Below are 27,168 nucleotides of genomic sequence, written 5' to 3' on the forward strand. Positions count from 1 at the left end.
ATGTCATGACTGAGTTATAGTGAGTTATGACTGAGTTATCAAAAGAAACAATATGAAAACAAACGACTGATTTATACGACTGATATGAAAACAAACAATATGAAAATTCTATATATTCACCTTTCATGCTTCCACATTTTAGTATCTACTCTCACTTTGAGGCTGAGTTATAGTTTTACGGAAACACGAAAGGTCACGTCGATTCATGTGACGGCTGAGTTATAGTGAATAACGGATGAGTTATCAAAATGAACAATCTATATGGTATCAAAAAGAACGGCGTTTCATTAAATGTGTTGCACGGTCTTTTATAGTTATTCTCGGGACAAAGCGGAAATTTCGCTGCAGTCTGATTGGTGGACTCAGCGGCGGTTACCTCCCATGACTCTATAGAAATAGGGTTGAAGGTTGGGGGAATAAAACATTCTAACTTCCACAAATTTAAGAAATAGAAGGATGACAGCCGCATCCGGCAATTGGGAGCCGGAAAATCCCATCCCACAAGAGGTAGGAGAGACGTCCCGATCTCTTGAGGTTGCTCCAAACTCAAATACTGTCGACCCCGCGGTGTCTCCCCTTCAGCTAGAACTCCGAGAGTACCAAGCTCGGTGAAAGAGGATGGGCGCGTATATTCGGGCGCTTCGGCTGAAACTTGACCAACTCCATCGTTTTTACCGTTTAGAGGGAACCATTCAAGTCCTGGAAGACCTTATCGTCGAAGGTTACTTTTTGGCACACTGGCGAATAGTCCGTCTACTTGATGAGGAGAAGGCGTGCAAAGAACTAGTCGATCGGATGGATGTACCCGATCTTCCGGGAGGCAATCGTGAACCCCTGGGGGAAACCGCCTTCCCGTTCGTGACGGATGTCTGGGCCTATCGAGCTTGCTTGACTAGGTTAATCTGATACGTCAATTTCCTGGAGTCTTTGGGTCAAGCCTTCCGCGAGCGCCATCTTCGGGTTATAGTGAGTTATGACTGAGTTATCAAAAAAAACAATATGAAAACAAACGACTGGTTTATAATATTTACGGATTCATGTGATGGCTGAGTTATAGTTATCAAAATAAAGGTCGCGTCTATTGTTAGGTTAACTTATGGTTTCCCGCCAAAATATTGCTTAACGGCTGAGTTATAGTTTAACGGGATTCATGTTATGACTGAGTTATGGTGAGTTATGGCTGAGTTATCAAAAGAAACAATATGAAAGTAAACTACTGATTATATAGCTGAGTTATATTTTATGACGGCTGAGTTACCGTGAAACGGGACGAAATGTGTCGTCGATTCATGTTATGCTTGACAGCTGAGTTATTACACAAAATAAAATAAATCTCCCTAACTAGAGAGCACAAGTTTTCGCATTGTGCCCAACTTGCTTACATCGCGAACATGCGTGTTGCTTCCTAGGGCGTTTATTTTCAGTGGCAACTTCCAAAGATGATTTAATCCTACGCTTCTTTGGTCTTCCTGGCTGGTTCACAACAATCGGAGGCAAGCACTTCTGATTATCCACAATTTCAGGAGCAGGGAATGAATCATCTGGAGGCATGATTGAACCAGCCCATCCGTTAACCAAATCGACACTCCTAAATTTCGTATCGCACATGGATATACGAGACACATCCATATGCTCTGCAGCTGCGATTGCATGGATGCATGGTATTTTCTCGTGGTCGAAACGACGGCATGTGCAACTTTTTATTTCTAAATTTACAACATGCAAAGATGATCCATATTTCACTTGAACACGTACAGCATCAATCGTTTGTACCTCCATAAGTCTTGCTCCGGTGACACGGTCCTATAAGGGAGTAGAACAAAAAACAAAACGCTTTAGGCTGAGTTATGAAAACAATTATGGCTGAGTTATTGAAACAACAATGGCTGAGTTATGGAAACTATAATGGTAATGGCTGAGATAAGGAAACAATTACGGCAGAGATATGGTAACTGTTACGGCTGAGTTATCAACATTGACGACTGACTTATGTAAAATTACCTGTAATAGTTTCTCAACACCTCGAGTGAGCGTTGTTTGCTGCGATTTCGCATCCTCTCTCCGTTCAGAAAACCATCTGGTCATCATATCCCGTATCGATTCTAGAAGTTGAACTATGGGAAGACTTCTAGCATTTGACAGTGCATGGTTCATTGATTCTGCAATATTCGTTGTCATTAAATTGTACCTTTCACCCGGGAAATGAACACGCGCCCACATTCGGACACCAGCTCGTTGGAGGTATCCATGTAGTTCGGGATGACGTGCTTCAATCTCATTGAAAGCCTCATTAAAATCAGTTAGCCTAAAACACTTTGCCGCTTTTTTCACCAGAGGGAACAAATGTTTTCCTTTGAACTTCACCAAGATGTTCTTATACAAATGGTAAGTGCAAATTCCACGTGAAGCCAACGGATACACTTGACGAATCGCTTTCCCTATTGACTGATGTCTGTCGGAGATTATCGCAAGATCCTTTTCGTCTGGAATGGCAACTTTGAGTTGTGTAAAGAACCAACGCCAAGACTCATCATTTTCAGTGTCAACAACAGCGAAAGCTAATGGGAAAATTTGAAAGTTACCATCCTGAGCTAGGGCTGTTAGAAGTGTCCCTTTGTAACTACCATGGAGAAACGTTCCGTCGACAACAACAACTTTGCGCATGAAAGCAAACCCAGCAATACTCGCACCAAAAGCAATAAAAACATATTTGAATCTATCTTCATCACCTATTTGAAGACGCGTGACTGTACCCGGATTTTCCCTTTTTAACTTGAATATGTAAGAAGGCAACTCGCTAAAACTTTCCTCAGGAGTTCCCTGATGGATCTGCCTTGCATTCAGCAGCGTTCGATATGCCTTCCAATAACCCATCTGTCGACACCAACAAATTAATAAATCAGCCATAATATATAAATAACTCAGCCGATACATTCGAATAAGTCAGCCTTAAATAATCAATAAATGAGCCGTAAAATGTAAATAATTCAGCCTATACATACCTATAACTCAGCCATTGTTATCAATAATTAACTCAGCCTATACATACCTATAACTCAACCATTATTATCAATAAGTCAGTCGAAACATAGTAATTACCTTTAGACTAAATTGCTTATTGAAAATGACTCCGACACTTTTAGGTTTAACATCCGGACCAAGATCACCAAGATAGTCCCTGTAAAGACCTGCCAGTACATCAGCTGTTGATTGGCGGCATCTAGTAGAACGTTCCGTCACAGAACATGTGTGTTCCGAATCGTATACACGAACATGAAAATCCGGGTCATCCCCTTGTACAGATGCACGAACTCTCCAAAGACATCCTTTAACCCAACACCTAAAAACCACTTGTCTCGGATTTGAGGTTGGTACATTAAAATCAAATCCATCCCTAACCGAAATAAGTTTCACGTGATTCCTGAACTGCTTTTTGCTACTGAATCGTTGTCCTACAGCAATTTTTAGCGTTGACACCTCCAATCTAATAGCCTCCAGATTCATCTTCGATCCGGCAAAGTTATCATCTTTATGAGCTTTCTTCTGAGGAGGCGGAGAAGGTGGGTCTTCCTCTTTACTCTGAGGCTCGCCCAATGCAGAAAACTTCTCATCATCAGATGACTCACCATCAGAGTCGTCGAAAACATCAAATCGGGTTGAAAATTCATCGTCTTCTTCTTCGTCAGATGCTACTTCGACAGCTTCTTCTTTGTTTTCTTTGTCAACGATCTTACCATAATCAAAACAAGTGCCTTCAAATCCCCCACCGTACACTTCGTATGTAGATTCTGCTTTCGAGTCTCTACTTCGCCTAGCTCCAGTAATTTCTGTAGACTCTTTCGCCGAAAACTCTACACAGAGACGTAGCTGATCAGTTTTCCATAGCCCCAAAAAACATTGCAACTGTTGATCATTGGAGACAAAAACTGGTGGAGTATCATGCGCCAAATGTTTCATTGCCCTGTTCGAGAACATGTAGCTCAACTTTAGCTCATGGCTAAACGCGTCCAATCCATAGTCTTCAAGACCAAGCTTCACAAGCTTGTCATGTGTTGTGCTTCCGTCTATCTACACAACTATACACCCTCTATCGTCGGAGTTAAATACATATCTCTGTGTCTTTATCCAATTACCGGACACAACTAGTACCGAAACTGGATCCATGAAAGATAATGAAGACCAAGGTGGAGAAGAAGTAGAAGAACAAGGTGAAGAAGAAAGTGAAGAAGAAGTAGAATAAGAAGCTAAATAGTTCACTTATTAACCAGTTGAAAAACAAGAGTCGAACAACGTTTCGTATTTCCGGAGAGAAAAGATGATGACATGGAATGCTGACATGGATGCTGCGTCCGACGTGGCAAGTCAGCCATCAAACAATACCATAACTCAGCCTAAATAAAACTCAGCCACATCATGAAAAACATTACAGTAATTAAATAGCAAAAAAATTGCTGCCAAATTCAGCAGCTTCATCAACTGAAAATATATAACTCAGCCGTATCGTTTGATAAGTCAGCCGTAACTGAATAACATTCTAGTAATTAATCTTTTGCTGATAAGTCAGCCGTCAAACGGCTGAGTTGTACGATAAGTCAACCTATGACGGCTGAGTTATGCTCATAAATCAGCCGTTTTTCATAACTCAGCCGTGTCGTAGTGACAACTCAGCCAAAATTTTGACAACTCAATCGTGTCGTAGTGATAAATCAGCCAAAATTTTGACAACTCAACCATCAGGTGAAAACTCAGCCGTAACTACAGCTGAGTTATGCGCATAACTCAGCCAGATTTAATAAGTCAGTCGTAACGCTTGGCTGACTTATGAGCATAACTCAGCCAGATTTTCATAAGTCAGCCGTCCGCTCTTACTCAAATGTTTTTCCGATAACTCAGCCGCAACATACATATAACTCAGCCGCAACATACTCTGTAACACGTTAGGCTGAATTATGGTTACACGTCAGCGATTTCTGACGTGGCTTCTGACGTGGCAATGACATTTTTGTAATAACGTTTTTTCCGATAACATAAAACAGGGGCACGCTGGGTATTTTGAAAATACCCGAAACAGGGGCACGCTATAAAAAGATTTTTGTAGATTCTGGTAATATTACCTAAAATGAGTAACATTTGAGTAATTTACCCTTAAATGATTAACTAAATATTTTTTTGTACACTTTTCAATAGAACTTTTTCTATTAACCACGCAGTTATGATCCTCGATTTTATCCATAACATAATCAACTGCAACACTGCATGCAAATATATTACGACGTCGATTTGCTTATTGGTTCCTTTTCATTCTAGACATGAGTCAACTTGTTGAGATTTCCTTTCATTATGATTCTCAGGTACCTGAATCTCTTTCTTACTCATGTGTACATCTTTTCTAGAGATTTTTCATAACTCTTTGCTTCCTCGGTGCCATATCAATTTATGCTCCTTTTATTTTCCGAGGATGTTTATATTTGGAACCATAAGTCTATCACACTTCATGCGATCTTTAGACTTACTAGCAGTTGATCTTATCCTTCTAGGACATTAATATTAATTGGAGAACAACTGGTGTATGTGACTTTGTCACTCAAGGTCAGAAAATGCCTTCTAGCATATTTGCTAAACTTTGCAAATAAATTATCTTTTTCAATTTCTAGCACATTTCAAAGTACGAGGATCAAGATAATTTCTCTCAATATAATTCTTTACCAGCTGTTTATTTTCTCCCCCTCATGTTGGAAAGACTGACTCACTGAAACAACAGTCTCTGCATCTCGAGATTCAATCATCAAGAGAGATTTATATCCAACATATTTTCAACATTCTTTCAAATACCATCTTATATCGCTGTGGTGGAGCAACTCAATATGTATATAACATTTAGATGGAATATATCTGGTTTCTGACCCAAACCAATTGTAATAGGGAGTACTCATGATTATTTGTTGGCCCGATGCGAACTTCTTGACATTTAGAGTTATTTATGTCAATTACTTAGCATGGTTTCACCACCATATTGTCAATTAACCAAATACTCTCGCAAACTCAAGATTGCATATTGATAACAAACATATATAGTGGATGATCAGTCCACAATATCTCTTTGTATACGTACCAGAAAATTGACACTATCCAAATTCATGGGGTTGGTGAAAGCCATATAATCGGCTTGCTTTGTAAAGCAGCACACATAAGAAATCACTAGGAAAACTCTTTAGGTTCTCTAATGAATCTTTTCAGAAATTTCTGATTATTCTTTCGCATCACTACTGAACCGGAATGACTTAACCGGTCATGCTAAACAGTGAGATTTTCACAAAGCATTTTATCTTCTAGATAATGCATGTAATCTCTAAAATACTTTTATTTTCTTAGGTAATAATACTTATGATTTCAAAGTATTTTCTTTGCTTATTGTCTCAATATGATTACTTTTCAAATCCTCAAGATTTGTTCTATCACTATGAGTGATTAAACTCATTTGAGTGTGAACATAATCTTATATTTGTTCCATCACCTCTGTATGTGAGATTCATTAATTCTCTCCCTCGAGATGATGACACTTCTATCAATCTCGATTTGAATTCCACTTTGTAATCAATAACATTCTCAAATTGGGTAATGTATTATATGTTACACCCTTTTGACTTTGAGACTTGGGAGACTATAACACATTAATATCAAATTGTGTTCCCATAGACAATTGTATATATACTCTTCAACAGCTTTCAATACTTTTTCTACTACTTCTTAATATTGTAGTAGAATAGTGAAAACCACTTATAGCATAAAGTCATATTCACTTCAAAGAATAGACCAACCCAATAGGATGTGATTCACATCAACATCTCATAATTTTACTCATTCATAAATAACAAGATTATAAAATTTTAAAAATATATTTTCACTATATTGTGTCTACACGACAACAATATTTTGTGACAAGTAAATTATGTATTTTCTAATATCTTTCCATCAAAGATATCATTTTCAATTATATAATCTTGGTAATAATTGGGATCAAGTTGATTTGTATTCTTTTAAAGAATTTTAACTATTTACTTTCTTTAGATTATTCTAAAGAACTATTGAATTTTTATGGTCATATTCTTGGTTTTAAACCACTTCATAGAAGTTATGCTAAGAAAACATGATCAATAATTATTATTTAGTAATTTGTTACTAAATTTTCAATTTATTCACCAAAGAAAGTTGAAGATATGATTTAAAATATTTCATCATGATATTATATCTAATTTAATTAGATTTAAATTGGTGATTAAACAAATAAAGTAAATCACATACATTTTAAATAATCATATAAATGAATGCTAAATAAATAATAAGCATCATATATATATATATATATATATTTCTTTTGTAAAACAATTAAGAAAATAATTTCATGATAAAAACTTTGAAATTTCTATAAAATCATGTCACTGAAATCGTAAACAATAAAATCATGATTTTTAGATGTCACGTATTTTCTATTATTACAACTACTAATTAATAACTTGTTGACTGTTATACATTAGTTAGTTAATACATATTTTTTAGTTTGATATGCGCAACACACATACACCTTCCTCGTGTATAATATGCATATACGCATAATAAAGTGGAACGATAGTAAATATCAGATAATCAATTAGCTTATGGATTTATTTACCAAACCCAATAACACCAAAAAAACTAAACTTTTTCGTGAATGATACTAACCTTAATAAAATATGCGTCAATGTATTATATATTAAACTAAAGTATGTTATTATTGAATACATGATAAAGTATGTTTTGGTGTCAGATTAAATTTTAGTTTTTATCTATCAAACTTATATAATATAACAGACTAGATAACAACCCGCACATAGTGCAGTATAAAATAATTATTTAATTTTTTACTGTAATTTTTATTTACAAAATCTATTCTATTTATGGGTAATTGAAATATTTAAAATTTGATTGTGTGGTAATATATCTATAAAAAAATTGTATAAGAATTAAAATTTAACCCGTGAGAGTTATTATAATATCAGTTTTATATTATTATATCATATGAAAGGTTCTTAAAATTCATTTTAAAGATTTTATAAAAATATAATTAAAAGATATAATTAAGTTAAAAAGATAATATATAATTTTAATTTTGGGTGTTAATTGTATTTTTGGAAAAATAGAATGGTAAATAGATGTAAATATTTTTAAAAGCTGATGATAAATAAAGGAAAGAGTGTCCTGAGCTCTATAATGCTGACACCTCAGCTTTTTTGCCAAAATGTTCTTCTATTAATATATAGGGGATAAGTGATACTTATCTCGATGGGAAGCTGAGATCTGAGACGTTCTTCCAACGACAATGTTGGTTAGCTCGATGTCGGTAGTTTTGAAGTTTGGAGAACGGCGGAACCATGGAGGTATCGGTTAGAGATTTCCAAAAGTAATCTCAGTAAATTAACTAACACCTAATATTTCACACCGATGGAAGAAAACAAAGCAATAGTCAGGTTTCAATATATTATATGACAAGCAAAAAGAAATTCTAATGGTAAAAATACGAGCCAATGATATATCGAACACCGTATAATATTTTATACAGCCATGAGTATAATTATATCATCAAACAATATGCGATAGAGCATATAATTAAACCGCCGATGAAACTAAAAATTGATACTCTCATCAAACGATTTAAAAATAACAAAATTGAACAAGTCCGACAAACTATAACATGAGCTGAATGGTAATAAAATCATGAGTTACTTATCTTTTAGAAGTAGACATATGCTTCAAAGGATCGGATATCATAAACGGATATGGAGACTTAGGAGGCGAGCCGCATCACAATACATACACGACATCAGCTATGCAATGTCTCATACATATATAACTAAGTGAGTCTAACCATAGATTATTAGACTAATACATTTTCCATAAAAATAAAATAAGAAAAACAGCAACTAATTTATTAGGTTATTATCTTAAAATCTTTAATTATGTCTGGACTTTGATTTATATGAAATGATAATGTTTCATATAGGAAAAAAAATTAAACTAGATATCATTTATTACATGTATATCCTATTCAAATAAACTAAACTTTTATTAAATTAAAATATCATTGGTTAAATGAAGGAAAAATAATGATATTGTAGAATTTATAAAATTATATAATATTTGAAATATGAGGCGATGAGAGTTATAGTGAGATATGTGACTTTTAATAGATAATACATAAATCAATGTATCAAAAGCAAATATTTGAGAGTTACAAAACTGCAATTAAGTGCATACTAATATAATTTGAACATGTTCTATTATAGTAAATTAAATTCATTGAGAACACTACTATGATATTATTATGAGAGTTACAAATAAACTTTTATACTTTTCCAACTCCTAAAATTAAAATCCATTTAATTTAAAAGTGAGTGTTGGTGAATCCATAATTTGATTCAAAAGTACAATATATTACACATTGATCGTTAAAAGGAATAGGAACATCTAATTCTCAAATAAATTTGATTTTTTTTGTTAAAACCAACATATGTGAAGTTAAATTTAACTATGGAAATTTTAAAAATAATTATGTTCTATTATATTAAATTAAATTCATTGAGAACACTACTATAATATTATTATGGGAGTTACAAGTAAACTTTTATACTTTTCCAACTCCTAAAATTAAAATCCATTTAATTTAAAAGTGAGTGTTGGTGAATCCATAATTTGATTCAAAAGTACAATATGTTACACATTGATCGTTAAAAGGAATATGAACATCTTATTCTCAAATAAATTTGATTTTTTTGTTAAAACCAACATATGTGAAGTTAATTTAACTATGGAAATTTTAAAAATAAATATGAATTGATTAGAAAGGCAAGAAATATTTTATTTATATATAAATAAAACAAAATTTGAAAACAATGTTAAATATATATAATACTTTCTAAATTAAAATATATAATCAAACTCTTACAACACATATGAGATATAACAACATTTGGTATTGTTGGGAGAGGAGGAGAGAATGATTACTTATAGATGATAATCCAAATTAGATAATGGAGATGAATCTTCAAAAATAAAAATAATGTAAAAAATATATATAATACTTTCTAAATTAAAATATAGAATCAAACTCTTACAACACATATGATATATAACAACATTTGATATTGGTGGGAGAGGAGAGAGTGATTATTTATAAAATGATAATCCATATTAGATAATGGTGATGAATCTTTAAAAATAAGAACAATGTAAAATATATATCATGCAGTCTCTAAAATCATTAAAATNAAAAAAAAAAAAAAAAAAAAAAAAAAAAAAAAAAAAAAAAAAAAAAAAAAAAAAAAAAAAAAAAAAAAAAAAAAAAAAGAAGATTTGAGGTATTGTGGAAGAGAATGAGAGAATATGAAAATGAGAAAGTAAAAGAATGCTAATGTGAGAGAATGAGAGAATGCTTATTTATATGATAAGAATTGATGAAAGTTATATTTAGAATTATGGGAGTTACAATTATAATTTATTGTGTTTGAATAAAATTGAGTGGTGGAATATGATTAATACATAATTTATTTTATTTCAGTTATAATTTTATTTTAATGTGTGAGTTATTGTATTGTGTTAATTGAGTCTTAAATATTGTTTAAAGTACAAATAAAAAAATAGAAAACAGTAAATGAAAATCAACCAATAAGGAGAGAGTGAAACCTTACTTTTATATATATGATTCATAACAAATATTCAAATTTTGACCGTTACTCCGTCAAAATTTTCTGATAAAGTTAGGTAAGATTTTAGATTTTAGTATAATCAGAAATAAGTTGTTATCTACGGAAGAATGATTAATTTCGATTAATTTCTGAGATTTTTAGTCTATATATGGTTAGTTAAATATTCTTTGAGATTTTTATTTTATTCATTGGAATATCCTTTTTAAGAAGATCATCATCTTAAATCTATATAACCTATTAAATAGTTAATCCATATAACCTATCAAATAATTAATCTTAGTTATAACTTATATTAATATTATATGGTCTACCAATTCGAAGTCGTGTACTTCCGTTTTATTAAAAAGGGACTTTTAAAACTATAGCATATCTGCATTCGTGCGAAAACTAACATACTAAACCTGAAAAAGGTATGGGGCAATATAGATGAAACTTAATATGCGTGCAAACTAAAACTACATTCAATGATTTCAGTCTGGTTTAAGAGGATGAGCTGAGGAAAAGTAAGTTTTTGGACCAATGAATGAAAATGTATTTGGGATAGCTTTGGTATATTACCTTTAACATTACATATGATAGTGTTGGTCTAACATAGAAATACATTTTCCAGACACAAGATCTAATTATACAACACACTTTGAGTAACTACAATATAGGCTGTGCTAAAGCCTGAGCCGAAACCTAAAAAGGATGCAGCTTTATTTCAATGCAAAATCAGGTTTTTGATCACTCTTACTGTGCATCAATTGTCTCATGCTGTGCTGTTTGGTATGGATTGAATTGCTGCAAGAGGATTCACTTGGTATGAAGACGCAAGCTTCCATAAATCTACAAATGCTTTTCTTGTGGACTCCATTTGTCTGCGAATGATCCTAAAACAAGTAAACAAGCACACACAGCTTATTTTGTGGTTCACAATGTATTTTTTCATTCACATACCGATGTTCAGAAACATGCTTAGAAGAATTCTTATCGTATTAAAGCAGCTCGTTTTCTCTTCAAATCATAACATATGATTAATCCAACAAGGCTTATGGTAACCTTTCCCTTGGACATGCTAAATTGGGTATTACCAAGCTTGAGGCTTAGAGGATGGGATGACCAAAGTGGCGAAGGTTCATGTTGTTCAGAGAGATTCAGGCCATAATAAATATCATAATTCTTGGAATTCTTGGGCTTATTCACTACGGCATAAGAAGAAGAATCCTTGGAATCTTCCTCTAAAGAACTAGAATATGGAACGTTTGTTGTTTTGGGAGACAGTAAAGAATGTAATCTTCTCAAAAGCCCATGAAACAGAGATTGAAGTGTAGCATCTTAGTAGGAGGAACACATTTACAAGTTTATACACAACTCATGAAAAGTTTCTATAGTACCTGTCGTCTTTTCTCAGGCAATGCAGCTTTCTCAACCCATGAAATGGCTAGGCCCACGTCATCAGAAACTTTTGCAAGAACTCCAAAGATATACAGCTCTACAACTTCTAATTACTCATCAATATCCAAAGATGTTTTCCCATGGAGCCCTTTTGCACTTACTCCAGCATCATTTAGGATATACATAAAGATGCTCACTATACATAATTAAATCAAAGCCAATTTTTGGATAAATTTTCCTTTCTCATTATACGCATCACCAAGTACGGAACCCAAAATTCGCAAAAAATAGCAAACAACAAAAAACTAAGAATTTAAAGGAAATTATCAGAAATACCTCCCAGAAGTTTCAATTTCTCCGCAAAGATCAGTTGCATCCATTGTTGGAAGAAGCTTACCCAAAAGCAACAAAGCGAGGAAGAGGATTTGATTATGATGAGCCCAAATGAAGAAGACGAAGAAGAATGAGCGAGAGAGAGAGATGATATAATTATGGTAATTGCTATTGGGATTTTCTATCAATTAAGTAAAGCAAGCCCACCACCCAAACAAATATGATCCACACTACCACTTGTTCCCGTTATTAAATTAACTAGTTAAAAAAATCTCAACTGTCCTGCATGAAAAAAGGGATATGTTGGAAACTATAAAGCCTCTTAAAGCATCCAATTCAAAACAGAATCAAGAGGAACTTGTCTCAAATTAGATAATCTGAATAGATTCAGGAAACATACCTTCCGATTCCATGTAAGGATTGGACTAAAACCATACCAGCAGATTCCAACAGATCATGCAATTGGTGATCACGAAGAGCTTCCTCCTCAAATAAAACATCAATGTGTCTCATGTTGCCAAATATTGTTTTCAGTATGGATGAAGATGATGACTTTGCCTCTTCATACATAGAGTACACGAGTTAACTATACACCCATCAAACAAAGAGCAATCGAAATTAGTACTGAGCAAATCATCATAAGCATCTTCATTTTAACTTGCTTCTCATCAAGAATGACATGGATCGATCTTTCTGAAAAGTACGGAAACCAAAATTCTCACAAAATAGCAAACAACAAAAATTGAGAAATTGAGTGGAAATGATCAGAAGTACCTCTTAGAAGTTTCAATTTCTCCCCAAAGATCAGTTGCATCCATTGGATGAAGAAGCTTACCCAAACTAGATAATCTGAAACTACAGTCAGGAACTATACCTGCTGATTCCATGCAAGGATTGGACTAAAACCATACCAGCAGGTTCCAACAGATCATGCAATTGGTGATCACCAAGAGCTTCCTCCTCCTCAGATAAAACATCAATGTTGCCAAATATTGTTTCTAGAATGGATGAAGATGATGATTTTGCCTCTTCAAACATAGAGCACACGAGGTAACTATACCCACCAAACAATAACAATGAAAGAACAATCAAAATTAGTCCTAAGCAAATCATAAACATCTTCATTTGAACTTGCTTCTCATCAATTACGAGATAAATTGTCTTTCTGATAAATTCTATACATAATTGAATCAAATCTAGAACAGATAATTTATGTGAACACTTATTCTGGGTAAATTTTTCTTTCTCCTTATACTCATCGCCAAAAAAAAATCGCAAACAGAAAAAACTAAGATTTTAAAAATATTTTAGAAGTATCTCTCAGAACGTTCAATTTCTCCCCAAAAATCAATTGCCTCCATTGTTAGAAGTAATGGAATAAGCTTACCGAAAGCAACAAAGAGAGGAGGATGATTGATTGATTGATTATTATGCTCGATTGAAGAAGAAGACGAAGAAGGAGCGAGGGAGAGACAGAGAGGTGACTATAATTGTTGTATTTGCTATTAGGCTAAGATAATGAGCTTTTACATCTAAAAATTAAGTAAAGCAAGCCCACTACCCAAACAAAAATGATCAATCAGCACTTATACCACACTTGTCACGTCTGTTCCGGTAATTAAATTAATTAAAAAATCTAAGCTAATATTTTCGGCTCTTAAAAACGTCGACTTGACAGAAGTCACACAACACAATTCACGTGCATGATGTGGGATCTAAAATGTTGACACTCAACTCAATGGAAGTCCCATATCACCAATTCATCACAGGCATGTGTTCTTTTTCAGGTTTTCTCCTATTTACATCTTCTTTGTTGGCTATCTTTAAATCTCTATTATTATTTATGTAGGTATAAAAAAAGTCTATCAATCCTGATGTTGTTTTTTTTCATGTGAAATCCTTTATAACATATCCCCTGTTCCAAATCTTTATGTAATTCATTAGGTTATGTACTGTTAGAAATATGTTTAATGTTTGCTTGCATGGTTTAAAAAGAAATCTTTTATCGTATGGTTCATTTCATTATCGATTTTTTATAAGTCACAAGCTTAGTATTTTTTTCATTTTGTTTAAAGCAATATTTTAGAAACAACCGGTCAAATTTTTATTTTTAAACATGTAGCATATATGCATATGGGCTAAAACTAACGTACTAATTATACAACACACTTTGATTAAATAAAATATGGGCTGTGTAAAGCCTGAGCCGAACCTAAAAAGGATGCAGCTTTATTTCAATGAAAAATCAGGTTTTTGATCCATCTTACTGTGCATCAATTGTCTCATGTTGTGCTGTTTAGTATGGATTGAATTGCTGCAAGAGGATTCACTTGGTATGAAAACAAAAGCTTCCAGAAATCTACAAATGCTTTTCTTGTAGACTCCATTTGTCTGTGAATGATCCTAAAACAAGTAAACAAGTACACACATCTTATTTTATGGTTCACAATGTATTTTTTTCATTCACATACCGATGTTCAGAAACATGCTTAGAGGAATTCTTACCGTATTAAAGCAGCTCGTTTTCTCTTCAAAGCATAACATATGATTAATCCAACAAGGCGTATGGCAACCTTCCCTTGGACATGCTAAATTGGGTATTACCAAGCTTGAGGCTTAGATCGATGTGATGACCAAAGTGGCGAAGGTTCATGTTGATAAGAGAGTTTCAGGCCAGAATCAATATCATAATTCTTGGAATCCTTGGGCTTATTCACTACGGCATAAGAAGAAGAATCCTTGGAATCTTCCTCTAAAGAAGTAGCCTCTGGAACGTTTGTTGTTTTGAGGGACAGTAAAGAATGTAATCTTCTCAAAATCCCCTGAAACAGAAATTGGAGTGTAGCATCTTAATAGGAGGAACACATTTACAAGTTTATACACAGCTCATGAAAAGATTCTTTAGTACATGTCGTCTTTCCTCAGGCAATGCAGCTTTCTCAACCCATGAAATGGCTAGGCCCACGTCATCATAAACTTTTGCAAGAACTCCAAAGGTATAGAGCTCTACAACTTCTAGGTACTCATCAATATCGAAAGATGTTTTCACATGGAGTCCTTTTGCAGTTACTCCAACATCATTTAGGATATAGTGGTTGTCTTTGTAAACCTATATGCTAAAAAACTCTTGCAGAATCTATCTTTACACCCGAGTAGGAACCATTTGATATTTGAAGGCATAATTTAAAGGTGGAAAAAAGAGAGAGATGATCAATAACCTTGATGTATACAACATTGTTCTGTGACTTTTTTACTATGCTAATGGATTCAGAAAACACTATAAAGCTCCTTAAAGCATCCAATTCCAAACAAAATCAAGAGGAACTAGTCCCAAATTAGATAATCTGAAATAAGTCAGAAAACATACCTTCCGATTCCATGCAAGGATTGGACTAAAACCATGCCAGGAGATTCCAACAGATCATGCAATTAGTGATCACCAAGAACTTCCTCCTCAGATAAAACATCAATTTTGGCAAATATTTTTTTCAGTATGGATGAAGATGATGAATTTGCCTCTTCTTACATAGAGCACATGAGGTAATTATACACCCATCAAACAAAGGGCAGTCGAAATTAGTACTAAGCAAATCATCATAAGCATCTTCATTTTAACTTGCTTCTCATCAAGTATGACATGAATCGGTCTTTCTGAAAAGTACTATACATAATTGAATCAAAGCCAATTTCTGGATAAATTTGCCTTTCTCATTATATGCATCACCAAGTACGGAAACCAAAATTCGCAAAATATAGCAAACAACAAAAAAACTAAGAAATTTAAAGGAAATTATCAGACGTACCTCTCAGAAGGTTCAATATCTCTCCAAAGATCAATTGCATCCATTGTTGGAAGAAGCTTACCCAAACTAGATAATCTGAAACTACAGCCAGGAAATATACCTGTTGATTCCATGCAAGGATTGGGCTAAAACCATACCAGCATATTCCAACAAATCATGCAATTGGTGATCACCAAGAGCTTCCTCCTCCTCAGATAAAACATCAATGTTGCTAAATTTTGTTTCCATAATAGATGAAGATGATGATTTTGCCTCTTCAAACATAGAGCACACGAGGTAACTATACTCATCAAACAGAAACAATCAAAGAACAATTAAAATTAGTATTGAGTAAATCATAAGCATCTTCATTTGAACTTGCTTCTCATCAATTACGAGATAAATCGTCTTTCTGATAAATTCTATACATAATTGAATCAGATCTAAAACAGATTAAAAAAATTGCAAAAAAAAAAAAAAATTTAGAAATATTTTAGAAGTACCTCTCAGAACGTTCAATTTCTCCCCAAAGATCAGTTGCCTCAATTGTTAGAAGTAATGGAAGAAGCTTACTGAAAGCAACAAAGCAAGGACGATGATTGATTGATTGATTGATTGATTGATTATTATGCTCGATTGAAGAAGAAGACGAAGAAGGAGCGAAGGAAAGACAGAGAGGTGTCTATAATTGTGGTATTTGCTATTGGGCTAAGATAATGGACTTTTACATCTAAAATTAAGTAAACCCAAAAAATGATCAATTATCACTTATACCATATTTGTCATGTCAGTTCACGTAATTAAATTAATTAAAAAATCTGAGCTAATAGTGTCGGCTCTTAAAAACGTTGATTTGACAGAAATTGCACAACACAATTCACGTGCATGATGTGGGATCTTAAATGTTAACTCTCAACTCAATGGAAATCCCATATCACCCAATTCATCACGTGCATTTGTTCTTTTTCAGGTTTTCTCTTACTTAATTTTTTTTTGTTGGTTATCTTTAAATATCGATTATTATTTACGTAGGTATAAAAAAAAGTATATCAATCGTGATGTTGTCATTTTTCATGTGAAATATTTTATATTATATCCTCTCTTCCAAATCTTTTAAGTAATTCATAAGGTTATGTATTGTGAGAAATATGTTTAAAGTTTGCTTTGTATCGCGAAAACATTAAGACTTATAGAGAGATCATCTAACATTTTTTAAGAGAGATATTAATTAGATAGCTTAGCTTTATTATTACTTCTTGGTTGATATTTTCGTTGAAGGTAACGAAATTACGAGTGTCACAATATCATCGAAGCTCAGCTTTATATAAAAAGAAAAAACAATTTGACGGAAAAAAAAAAAATTTATTCGTATGTTTGAGAATTTTACAAAAGCCCTCGACAAATTTCAAAACTATAGGTTCCCTTTGATATAAGCAACACANATGCAGCACACAACGTTTTCATAATCAAACAAAAAAAATTAAGAAAGGAAAAACAAACAAATTTTAAGCTCTTGACTTAACCATGGCTCTCAACGGTTCCTTCATCACCACCGTAAATTCCAATTTCCCGGCGAAATTAATTTCACTTCCCGGCGGATAAGCGCTCCACTCAAACTCTTGAACCATCTTCGCTAGCATCAAGTGCACGTGTACGGTCGCCAGCGGTAAACCCGGACAGATCCGACGGCCAACACCAAACGGCATCATTTTAACTCCGGTTATGTCCGCATCCTCCTTACCCGAAATAAACCGATCCGGGTTAAACTTCTTCGGATCAGACCAAAGCTTCGGATCCTCATTAATAGCAGGGAGATAAAACTCGACGTTAATCCCAACGGGAACATCGTAACCGGCGTCTCGTCCCCGTCGTATCAGCACCTCCGTTAAGAAACTCCGAGCAGAGAGACACGAGCTCTTCGTTAGACGGCGTCGTTTTACGACCTTCGATTTTAAGGTCAAAGAGTGTATCAAGATAAGAGAAAGACGACGCCGTTTTATCAGTCCCCGGATTCTGAATCGCTCTCCGTCGTCTCTCGATGAACGTAACGATGAAATCAACTCGCTCTCCGTCGTCGAGGTATGTTTTTTTGTAGAGTTGGTCAAAGTGATCTCTTTTATTCGAATTTTCCTTTTTTAGGAACTTTGTTACCGTATCCGACTTATGGAATTTGCTTTGCTCTTCTTGTATTAGTTATGTCCATGATAATTGTATGGAGAAGTTGTCTTTTGAATCTTTTTATCTGATATTTGGACCTTGTGTACAGGGTTATGGAGTTGTGCTTATTAACACTGATGAGGCAGGAACCTTGTTGGTGACAAACTTCCGTATTCTTTTTTTTGGTATGATATTGTCTTTCATCTGTTTCTTTCTTTTTGTGCGCATCGTTCGTAAAGATTCTACTGAGTTGATGCATTTGATCTATTTTTCCCCTGGCCAATGTGATAGTTTTAAAATGTAGAATACAGGTCTTGAACTTTACTTATATTCAAATTTTAAGTACTATTGATCAAATATATTCTTTGTTTCTCTTTTGTGAAGAGTGAAGGAACCAGAAAGGTCATTCCACTTGGATCAATTCCATTGGCAACTATTGAGAAGTTTAACAGATTGGTCAGTTGCTATACCCTGGGGACAGAGCTATGTGATTAATATTGATTTAGTTAGGCTCTGAAGCTTTTACATTGTTTATTCTATGTATTTCTGATTCATGGGTGGTGAACATAGGTGCTGAAAGTTCAATCAAACCCTCGTCAGTCTGACAGGAATCCACCACGACGTCTTTTACAGGTCACTGGTATGTTTCCGGACTTGATCATTTGCTATATCTGATTTAGAGTAGGTTTTGTTTTGTCTAGATTTTGTGTCATAGCTCAAAATCCGCTCCGGTTTTGAATTGCGTTCTTGACTCTTGAGTCTTAACGTCTGAATATTATCTTGGACAATAGACATCTTCCCATAGTGATGTTGGTTGAAGTGTTTTCTTTTTTTCTTACAACTTTATTTGATGCTATGATCACTTGCATGGTGCAGGCAAAGACATGAGGATACTTGTTTATGGCTTTCGTCCTCGAACCAAGCAGGTGAAACTTTCACTATTATGCTGCCTTACTCATTTCTCCCTGAAGTCTGTATAAACCTTTCATACTTTTGCAGAGACGTTCAGTGTTTGATGCATTACTGAAATGTAGCAAGCCAGAGAGAGTATGGGATCTTTATACTTTTGCTTGTGGGCCTTCCAAATTTGGCAACGCAAGCCCAAAGGAAAGATTGCTTAATGAATATTTCCGTCTTCTCGGAAAAAGTTCAATACGAGCATCAGCCGATATGATTGAAGATGGTTCGTTCACATTGTCCAATGAGCTGTGGCGGATAAGTGACTTAACCTCCAATTACAACTTGTGTCAGACGTACCCATTTGCCTTTATGGTTCCAAAATCCATAAGGTATGACACTGATATCTTTTCGGGATTTAAAAAAATTCTCTATCTATCCCTTCCAGACTTTGAGTACTACTGTCTTCATATTTGACGAGCTTTCCAGAAAAATCATCTTCACCTATCTGGCATGTCTCTTTTTCCGCATTGGAACAAGACCATGTTCCTATTGAGAAATATAAATTGAAAAAAATAACAAGTCTCTGTTTCTGTAGTGATGAAGAGCTGCTCCAGGCATGTTCTTTCCGGGCAAGATGTCGTTTACCTGTGATCACGTGGTGTCAGCCAGGTAGAAAGGCATATATTTTGGCTGCTTCCGTTTTAATGATGGTCGTATTGTCTCTAAATGACATGCTTTTTGGCCTCAACTGCAGGAAGTGGAGCTGTGATAGCACGCTCATCACAACCTCTTGTGGGTCTTATGATGAATATGAGGAGGTATATCAGACTTTCAATTTCACTATGAGACATTTGGATAATTGTTTTGTTTTAGTTTTGGATTTCAAAGTTCACAAAGTGATAGATTCTGAAGTTTAATTTGTTTCAACTCCAACAGTAGTGTTGATGAAAAACTTGTTGCTGCATTCTGCTCTCTAGCTGATGCAAAGGGAGAACGAAGGTGAGCTTCTGATGTTCCCTTAGTTTGGTTAATTCTTATGTATCGTATTTTATGCTTCGTTATAAAGAGTTAAAGTTGTGGATTATGAATGCATCTCATAAAAGGAAATTCACACTCTTGTTGGTCTTGGTGGACACGAGATTATCTTCTCAATGCATCAAAATGTCTGTTTGGTTTCTGTTAATATACTTGCTGTTTGGTTTCTCATTCACAAGCTTGTGTTGAACTGAGCTCATATGGGATATATTCAGTTATTCACAAAGATGTACTTTTCTCATCATTTTTTATTTTTCTACTTCATAGGAAGCTATATATTGCCGATGGAAAAATGCATTAGCAAATGGAGCCATGGGAGGCGGCTCAGAATCATCGTCAAACTATTTTCAATCTGAAGTAAGTGAATGATCTTGGTGTTTTGATGCTTTTAGTCTTGATCTTCTGGAATTCCATGATTTTAGTGACGGTGTTTCTTTCTGCAGATTGTTTTCTTTGGCATAGACAATATACATGGAATGAGGGAGAGCTTTTCCCGCCTTAGAGATTATTTAGACATGCACGGTACAACATCATCTGATGGGAGATCATCGTTCTTGGTGAGTATTGAATATCCAGGAACTTTTTTGACTGATTCAGTTGGGGAATACAAGATGCTGTAGTACACTTTTATGGTGCTAATCATTAAGATATATGTATGCGTGGAATCTACAGAGACATGGTGGTTGGACCTGGGGAGGAGGCAATCTTAGTAGTATGTCTGCTTCAGTATCTTTACTTGGAGACAGTGGTTGGTTGATACACTTCCGGAACGTTTTAGCTGGCGCAGCATGGATTGCTGCACGTGTTGCTATGGAGTCGGCATCAGTTCTTGTGCACTGCAGGTTAGATACCTGATTCGCCTCACCGGCTAACTGTTTCATTTGGATACCAATTTATATACCTGTAATAAGATGAAGATGCGTTTGTTTTAATCAAAAGCTTCTATTATTATCAGAATGAAAAAGAAAAAAAAAAAGGTTTGTTATGTCATGATTCCATCATATGTCATTGCGCAGTGATGGATGGGACAGAACACTCAGCTGGTTTCTCTTGCATGCATATTACTTGATCCATACTACTTTCTACAGGACTTTTGCTGGGTTTCAGGTATTCCTTGTCCTGATTTGGTGTTTCTGGGTTCTTGTTTTTGTATGTGACTGAGTTTACGGAAGTCTTTAATTTAGGTTTGATATGGTTTCCCATAGACTATGTTTCACAACTGTAAAATTGGTAGGTAGACTGATTTGATGATTTACAATTTAGACTGGGAGTAGCATATTGAATTATATTCTTCATATCCATTCATGTTTTCGAATTTCCCCGAATGAAACGTACTTATTATCAGTCATATCTTCTTTCTCACTAACTGTACATCAACATATTATCTGAGCTTCTTGTTTGCTACCCCGTTTTCTTATGTACTTTTTGTCTTAAACTCACATCAGGCTCTTGTCGAAAAGGATTGGCTTGCCTTTGGTCACCCATTTTCGGATCGTGTAGGAATGCCTAACATATCAGGATCCGGTAATTTTGACTTTCCAAGGCAGTCTTCTTCGGCTGGAAGTTTCCCTTCATCTCCTGTGCGTCAGTCTTCAGGATCAGCAGCCTCACAATCTTCAAACTCTTCCCATGGGCATGACAATTATTTGCCTATATTTATTCAGGTGAGCGAGCAGCTATTCCTCTTGCAGTTATAGTAACTTTTTGGTTTGTTTTAGATCTATTTCAATGGGTGGATAGACCAACAGCTTATACTATGTTCACATATATGTGTTTCCAGTGGATTGATTGCGTTTCACAGCTTATGCGGATGTATCCTTGTGCTTTTGAGTTTTCTCCGGTATGTATGAAGCCAAACACATTTGTGAAAATTTCATGTTCAGGAGGAGAACGAATATATCACGGATTAATTTGCTAATTAGATAGATGATTATTTTTGATGTGATGATCTTAGCTAGTTATGGACTTTGGTTGATTTAATGATAATTTCAGATTGTTTCTGGATGGACTATAGAAGTATGGGAAATGAGATTGGAAGAGCATATCGAGGGAATGTGTGAAGACAAGGAGCCCTGATGCAAGTGGCAAGCCATGCTCAGAAGTATTTCTTAAGGCAAAGTTCTGACAGTAAGAAGGGGAAACAAACGCTCGAGTATCCATGACATGACTCTGGGACATGGGGACAGTGTAACCGTTCCTGGATCCAACTTAAAGACTATGGGCCAGCAGCCACATTTCGGTAACCAAATTCCTCCTGATCAATATTACCAATACTACTCGCAGGACAACTTCGGGCTTTTTGATGATGATGCTCATGGTGGGTGTTTACCAAGCTATGATGAATTATATTCTTACAAGTTTTGAAGAACTATATATCATAATTAAGCTTTTTAACGAGAGATTCTAGTTTAAGGTTTTATATTTGCGGTTTCTAGTCTAGACTTTAGTTGTGAAACAAACTTGAATGGTATTTTATGTAGTTTTTGGTTTCTAACAACAATACTCTGTTAAAAACAAATTTGATTTAGAAAATGAATTTTCGTACTTAAACTGGAAACAAAATAGTGTCTGTGGACCAAACAAGTTTAAGGAAATTTGACAGTGAATTTTTTCGGTGTTGTTGAGATCAACTTGGACGACTAGAAGTTTGCTGTAAAGATGAAAACAAAATGACACATACTCTTGACGACACTGTTAACCAAAGGGTTTTAGCCCCTTTGGGATTTGACTTAGTCCTGATATATATATATTTGTTTAGTTGGTTGCATTCTTGATGATAGACAATTCATATTCATGAACTCATGAAGAACATTATTTAAAAGAGAAAGTGTGTATACAGACCTAAGTTTTCTTATATAACAAAGCCCTACACAATATGACAATCAAATAGGATATATATGACTTTGTGAAAGTAATACTTATGAACATGACAACAAACCTAAAGTTTTTCTGTATATGCATATTAGTTTTGCATTGATAGGCCATAGCATTTTGGTATAGTTGAACATGTGGAAGTCATATATATAAAGAGGGTTGAAGATAGCTAGTTCAGTGGTTTGTCGATCGTCAATATTGTTGTAAATATACGAAGTTACTGGATAAAGTGTGAATTATATGTCAAAGAAAGATCTAGAAGCGACAATAGAGATCTTTCTGATCAGTTTATTGACGACGATGATGTAACACTGAAAAAAAGAAAGAAAACAAGGGGAAAACCGGAAAAGAGAAAGCAAAAAAAGTTTGGCTCTTGCACTTGAGCTAAACTTGGAACATAATGAAACAAAAATGGCCAACACTCAACACATCCAAAATCAATTCGTATTAAATTGCCCCATCCAGTAATGTGGACCAATGTTTTTCCGTGTAAGTCAGTTACCATGTATCTATCACAACACACGACGACTTTTTTCTCCTCATCGACCAAGAAACTTACGCCGGTCCACAAATGAAAATCGGGCGTGACACTTCTTTAAAACTAGGACACTGATACGGAAGACAGAGACGTCTGAATGTTTCAGTTGTATAAATACGCCAAGCTGTTTCTGTTCTACAGTTGAAGCAACCCAATAAGTATTTCCTTTCAAAGACACGCCAAACTCACTAATGTATCAAAATGTAAGTTTTTGGACCAATGTATGAAAATGTATTTGGGATAGCTTTGGTATATTACCTTTAACATTACATATGATAGTGTTGGTTTAACATAGAAAGACATTTTCTAGACACATGATCTAATTATACAACACACTTTGAGTAACTAAATATAGGCTGTGCTAAAGCCTAAGGCGAAACATAAAAAGGATGCAGCTTTAATTCTACGCAAAATCGGGTTTTTGATCCATCTTATTGTGCATCAATTGTCTCATGTTGTGCTGTTTGGTATGGATTGAATTGCTGCAAGAGGATTCACTTGGTATGAAAACGCAAGCTTCCAGAAATCTACAAATGTTTTTCTTGTGGACTCCATTTGTCTGCGAATGATCCTAAAACAAGTAAACAATCACACACAGCTTATTTTGTGGTTCACAATGTATTTTTTCATCACATACCGATTTTCAGAAACAAGCTTAGAGGAATTCTTACCGTATCAAAGTAGCTTGTTTTCTCTTCAAAGCATAACATATGATTAATCCAACAAGGCTTATAGCAATCTTTCCCTTGGACATGCTAAATTGGGTATTACCAAGCTTGAAGCTTAGAGGATGGGATGACCAAAGTGGCGAAGGTTCATGTTGTTTAGAGAGTTTCAGGCCAGAATCAATCTCATAATTCTTGGAATCCTTAGGCTTATTCACTACGGCATAAGAAGAAGAATCCTTGGAATCTTCCTCTAAAGAAGTAGCCACCGGAACGTTTGTTGTTTTGAGGGACAATAAAGATTGTAATCTTCTCAAAAGCCCCTAAAACAGAGATTTGAGTGTAGCATCTTAGTAGGAGGAACACATTTACAAGCTTATACACAACTCATGAAAGGATTCAATAGTACCTGTCGTCTATCCTCAGGCAATGCAGCTTTCTCTATCCATGAAATGGCTAAACCCACATCATCAGAAACTTTTGCAAGAACTCCAAAGATATACAGCTCTACAACTTCTAAGAACTCATCAATATCTATAGATATTTTCCCATGGAGCCCTTTTGCACTTACTCCAGCATCATTCAGGGTATAGTGGTTGTCTTTGTAAACCCATATGCTAAAAAAATCTTGCAGAATCTCACTTACTCCGGAGTAGGAACCATTTGATATTTGAAGGCATATTCTAAAGAGGAAAAAAAGAGAGAGAAGATCAACAAACTTGATATATACAACATTGTTTTGTGACTTTTTTACTATGTTAATGGATTCAGAGAACAGTATTGTACTCCCCCTAATAAGTAAAAGTGAGCAAATAATACGACCACTAAAGTATTTTGTTAAAATTATATTTTCTCAATCTCCTCTTCTTTTATAAATGTCATTTACTCCTAGTTCTAAAACCTGCTGCCGAAAGAAAACAAATATACTCTTTTTCAAGCGTAGTAAACTTTAATACTGTGAAAGATTCAGAACAAGAAAGATACCCAGTGAGAAGAACTTGAACAGGAATAGCTGCAATTTCGTCAAACACATTTCTCAACTCGTTTACAATCTCAATTGTCCTACATGAAAAAATGAATAATGTTGGAAAATACCTATCACATACCCCAAAACTATAAAGCTCCTTACAACATCCAATTCCAAACAGAAGTAAGAGGAAAAAAAAGAGCTAGTCTCAAAATAGATAATCTGAAAATACAGTCAGGAAATATACCTGCTGATTCCATGCAAAGATTGGACTAAAACCATACCAGCAGATTCCAACAGATCATGCAATTGGTGATCACCAAAAGCTTCCTCCTCAGATAAAACATCAATGTTGCTAAATATTGTTTTCAGAATGGATGAAGATGATGATTTTGCCTCTTCAAACATAGAGCACACTAGGTAACTATACCCATCAAACATAAACAATCAAAGGACAATCAAAATTAGTACTTAGTAAATCATAATCATATTCATTTGAACTTACTTCTCATCAATTACGAGATAAATCGTCGTTCTGATAAATTCTATACATAATTGAATCAAATCTAGAACAGATAATTCATGTGAAAAATAATTCTGGGTAAAATTGTCTTTCTCCTTATACTCCAAAAAAATAGCAAACAGAAAAAACTAAAATTTTAGAAATGTATCAGAATTACCTCTCAGAATGTTCAATTTCTCTCCAAAGATCAGTTACCTCCATTGTTAGAAGTAATGAAAGAAGCTTACGGAAAGCAACCTTGTTGTTGATATTATTATTAGGTGTGTCGCGGTGCACGAGATTCCCCTGAGCCTGCGCCATCAATATCGTCTTGTAAATCTCCACGAGCATTTTCTCATCATACTCCTTCGCTGGACCCGACCCGAGTCCGGATCCACCGTATCCAGAAGATCCGACAACCCGTGAGTTAGCCAAAGGCATCATCATCTTGACATAAGAATCACGTAGCCACACAAAAAACTTCTTGGGCGATGCCTTTTTCAGGATCCTCAGTTTCGGCACGATCTTGATCCTCCAAAACCGTTTCTTTCTTGTCGGATCCATTTTGACCCGTTTCCCTGTCCTTCGACCCGGTTTCTTCTCTGATGAAGACGACCCATCAAGCTTCTCGTATCCTCTCCACCTCCGCAAGTACCTCTTCGGCGTTATCTCCATCTCTCTCTCTCTCTCTCGTTATCTATAGATGTGTATATGAGACTATGAGTAATAATAAAAGGGGAGAAGGGGAGACGAGACGAATGACGAAATTAAGGAGAGGAAGATAGAGATATTGGCAGCGGCGGACCTACTAAGTAAGAAAGGGTCACTTGATCAGGCTAACTAAGGTTTTTACATGTAATTCAGTAAAATTTCAATAGCTCGGTTGGTATATTCTTAAAAATTGATCACCCTTTACCCGAGTTCGAACCACCAATATGACACATATAAATATATTTTTTGTAATTGCAATCAACCGTGTAGGCAGCTGCATACACGTGATTTTACACGCATCTATATGTTATTTATACGTAATAATATTCGGTATGATATTGATTGACATTTTTATTAATTCCCTTTTTAAGTTTAATTAATTTAACATAACAATTATAATTAGTTAGCAATAAATCCAACAATGAATGATCATGTCCCCCTCGCGACATCCTATTAATTCAATTTTTTTTTTTTTTTGAGTTATAAATAATAATCTCTCAACTTTAGTTTTTTACAAATAGGATGAAAGAAAACGATTTTTTTTCTTTTGGGTCATTAAGAAAACGAGACTACGAGAGTAGAAAAGAA

The 27,168-nt window shown here is 34.7% G+C and overlaps 2 protein-coding genes, 1 long non-coding RNA gene and 2 pseudogenes across 9 annotated transcripts; 1 reads left to right on the top strand and 4 right to left on the bottom strand.

Moving 5' to 3' along the window:
• LOC104700945 lies at window positions 11,264-13,994 on the bottom strand. 6 transcript variants are annotated; one of them, XR_753676.2, is made up of 5 exons: window positions 13,837-13,994; window positions 13,224-13,503; window positions 12,453-13,035; window positions 12,116-12,312; window positions 11,264-11,611 (listed from the first exon to the last, which is right to left on the bottom strand). It is a non-coding gene; the product is annotated as an uncharacterized LOC104700945 (long non-coding RNA). The 6 variants fall into 6 exon arrangements; XR_753673.2 differs by having other exon boundaries at window positions 12,453-13,142; XR_753677.2 differs by having other exon boundaries at window positions 12,453-12,726; window positions 12,850-13,503.
• LOC104704533 lies at window positions 14,518-17,017 on the bottom strand (annotated as a pseudogene).
• LOC109125430 (cytochrome P450 77A4-like) lies at window positions 17,680-18,434 on the bottom strand. The gene is made up of 2 exons (XM_019227049.1): window positions 18,411-18,434; window positions 17,680-18,342 (listed from the first exon to the last, which is right to left on the bottom strand). Exons 1-2 carry the CDS (start codon window positions 18,432-18,434, stop codon window positions 17,737-17,739), a joined length of 630 nt encoding a protein of 209 aa, XP_019082594.1. The 3' UTR covers window positions 17,680-17,736.
• LOC104704534 lies at window positions 18,550-22,859 on the top strand (annotated as a pseudogene).
• LOC104700947 lies at window positions 23,956-26,675 on the bottom strand. 2 transcript variants are annotated; one of them, XM_010416557.2, is made up of 6 exons: window positions 26,048-26,675; window positions 25,615-25,791; window positions 25,385-25,462; window positions 24,810-25,083; window positions 24,407-24,723; window positions 23,956-24,294 (listed from the first exon to the last, which is right to left on the bottom strand). In XM_010416557.2, exons 1-6 carry the CDS (start codon window positions 26,542-26,544, stop codon window positions 24,186-24,188), a joined length of 1,452 nt encoding a protein of 483 aa, XP_010414859.1. In that variant the 5' UTR covers window positions 26,545-26,675; the 3' UTR covers window positions 23,956-24,185. The 2 variants fall into 2 exon arrangements, with proteins under 2 accessions (XP_010414859.1, XP_010414858.1); XM_010416556.2 differs by having other exon boundaries at window positions 23,956-24,306; window positions 26,048-26,674.

This window comes from Camelina sativa, chromosome 7 (assembly GCF_000633955.1).
Source record: "Camelina sativa cultivar DH55 chromosome 7, Cs, whole genome shotgun sequence".
Lineage (NCBI taxonomy): Eukaryota > Viridiplantae > Streptophyta > Magnoliopsida > Brassicales > Brassicaceae > Camelina > Camelina sativa.

Excerpts from the sequence above, each read along its gene's own strand:
- LOC104700947 (XM_010416556.2), bottom strand. The coding sequence starts at position 26,544 with ATGGAGATAACGCCGAAGAGGTACTTGCGGAGGTGGAGAGGATACGAG. Across the intron at positions 25,084-25,384 it reads GTTCAAGTTCTTCTCACTGG|AATATGCCTTCAAATATCAA; the intron begins GTATCTTTCTTG and ends TTTCCTCTTTAG. Across the intron at positions 24,307-24,406 it reads AAACAAGCTACTTTGATACG|GATCATTCGCAGACAAATGG; the intron begins GTAAGAATTCCT and ends TACTTGTTTTAG.
- LOC109125430 (XM_019227049.1), bottom strand. The coding sequence starts at position 18,434 with ATGGACATAACTAATACAAGAAGA. Across the intron at positions 18,343-18,410 it reads ACATAACTAATACAAGAAGA|ATCACTTTGACCAACTCTAC; the intron begins GCAAAGCAAATT and ends CGAATAAAAGAG.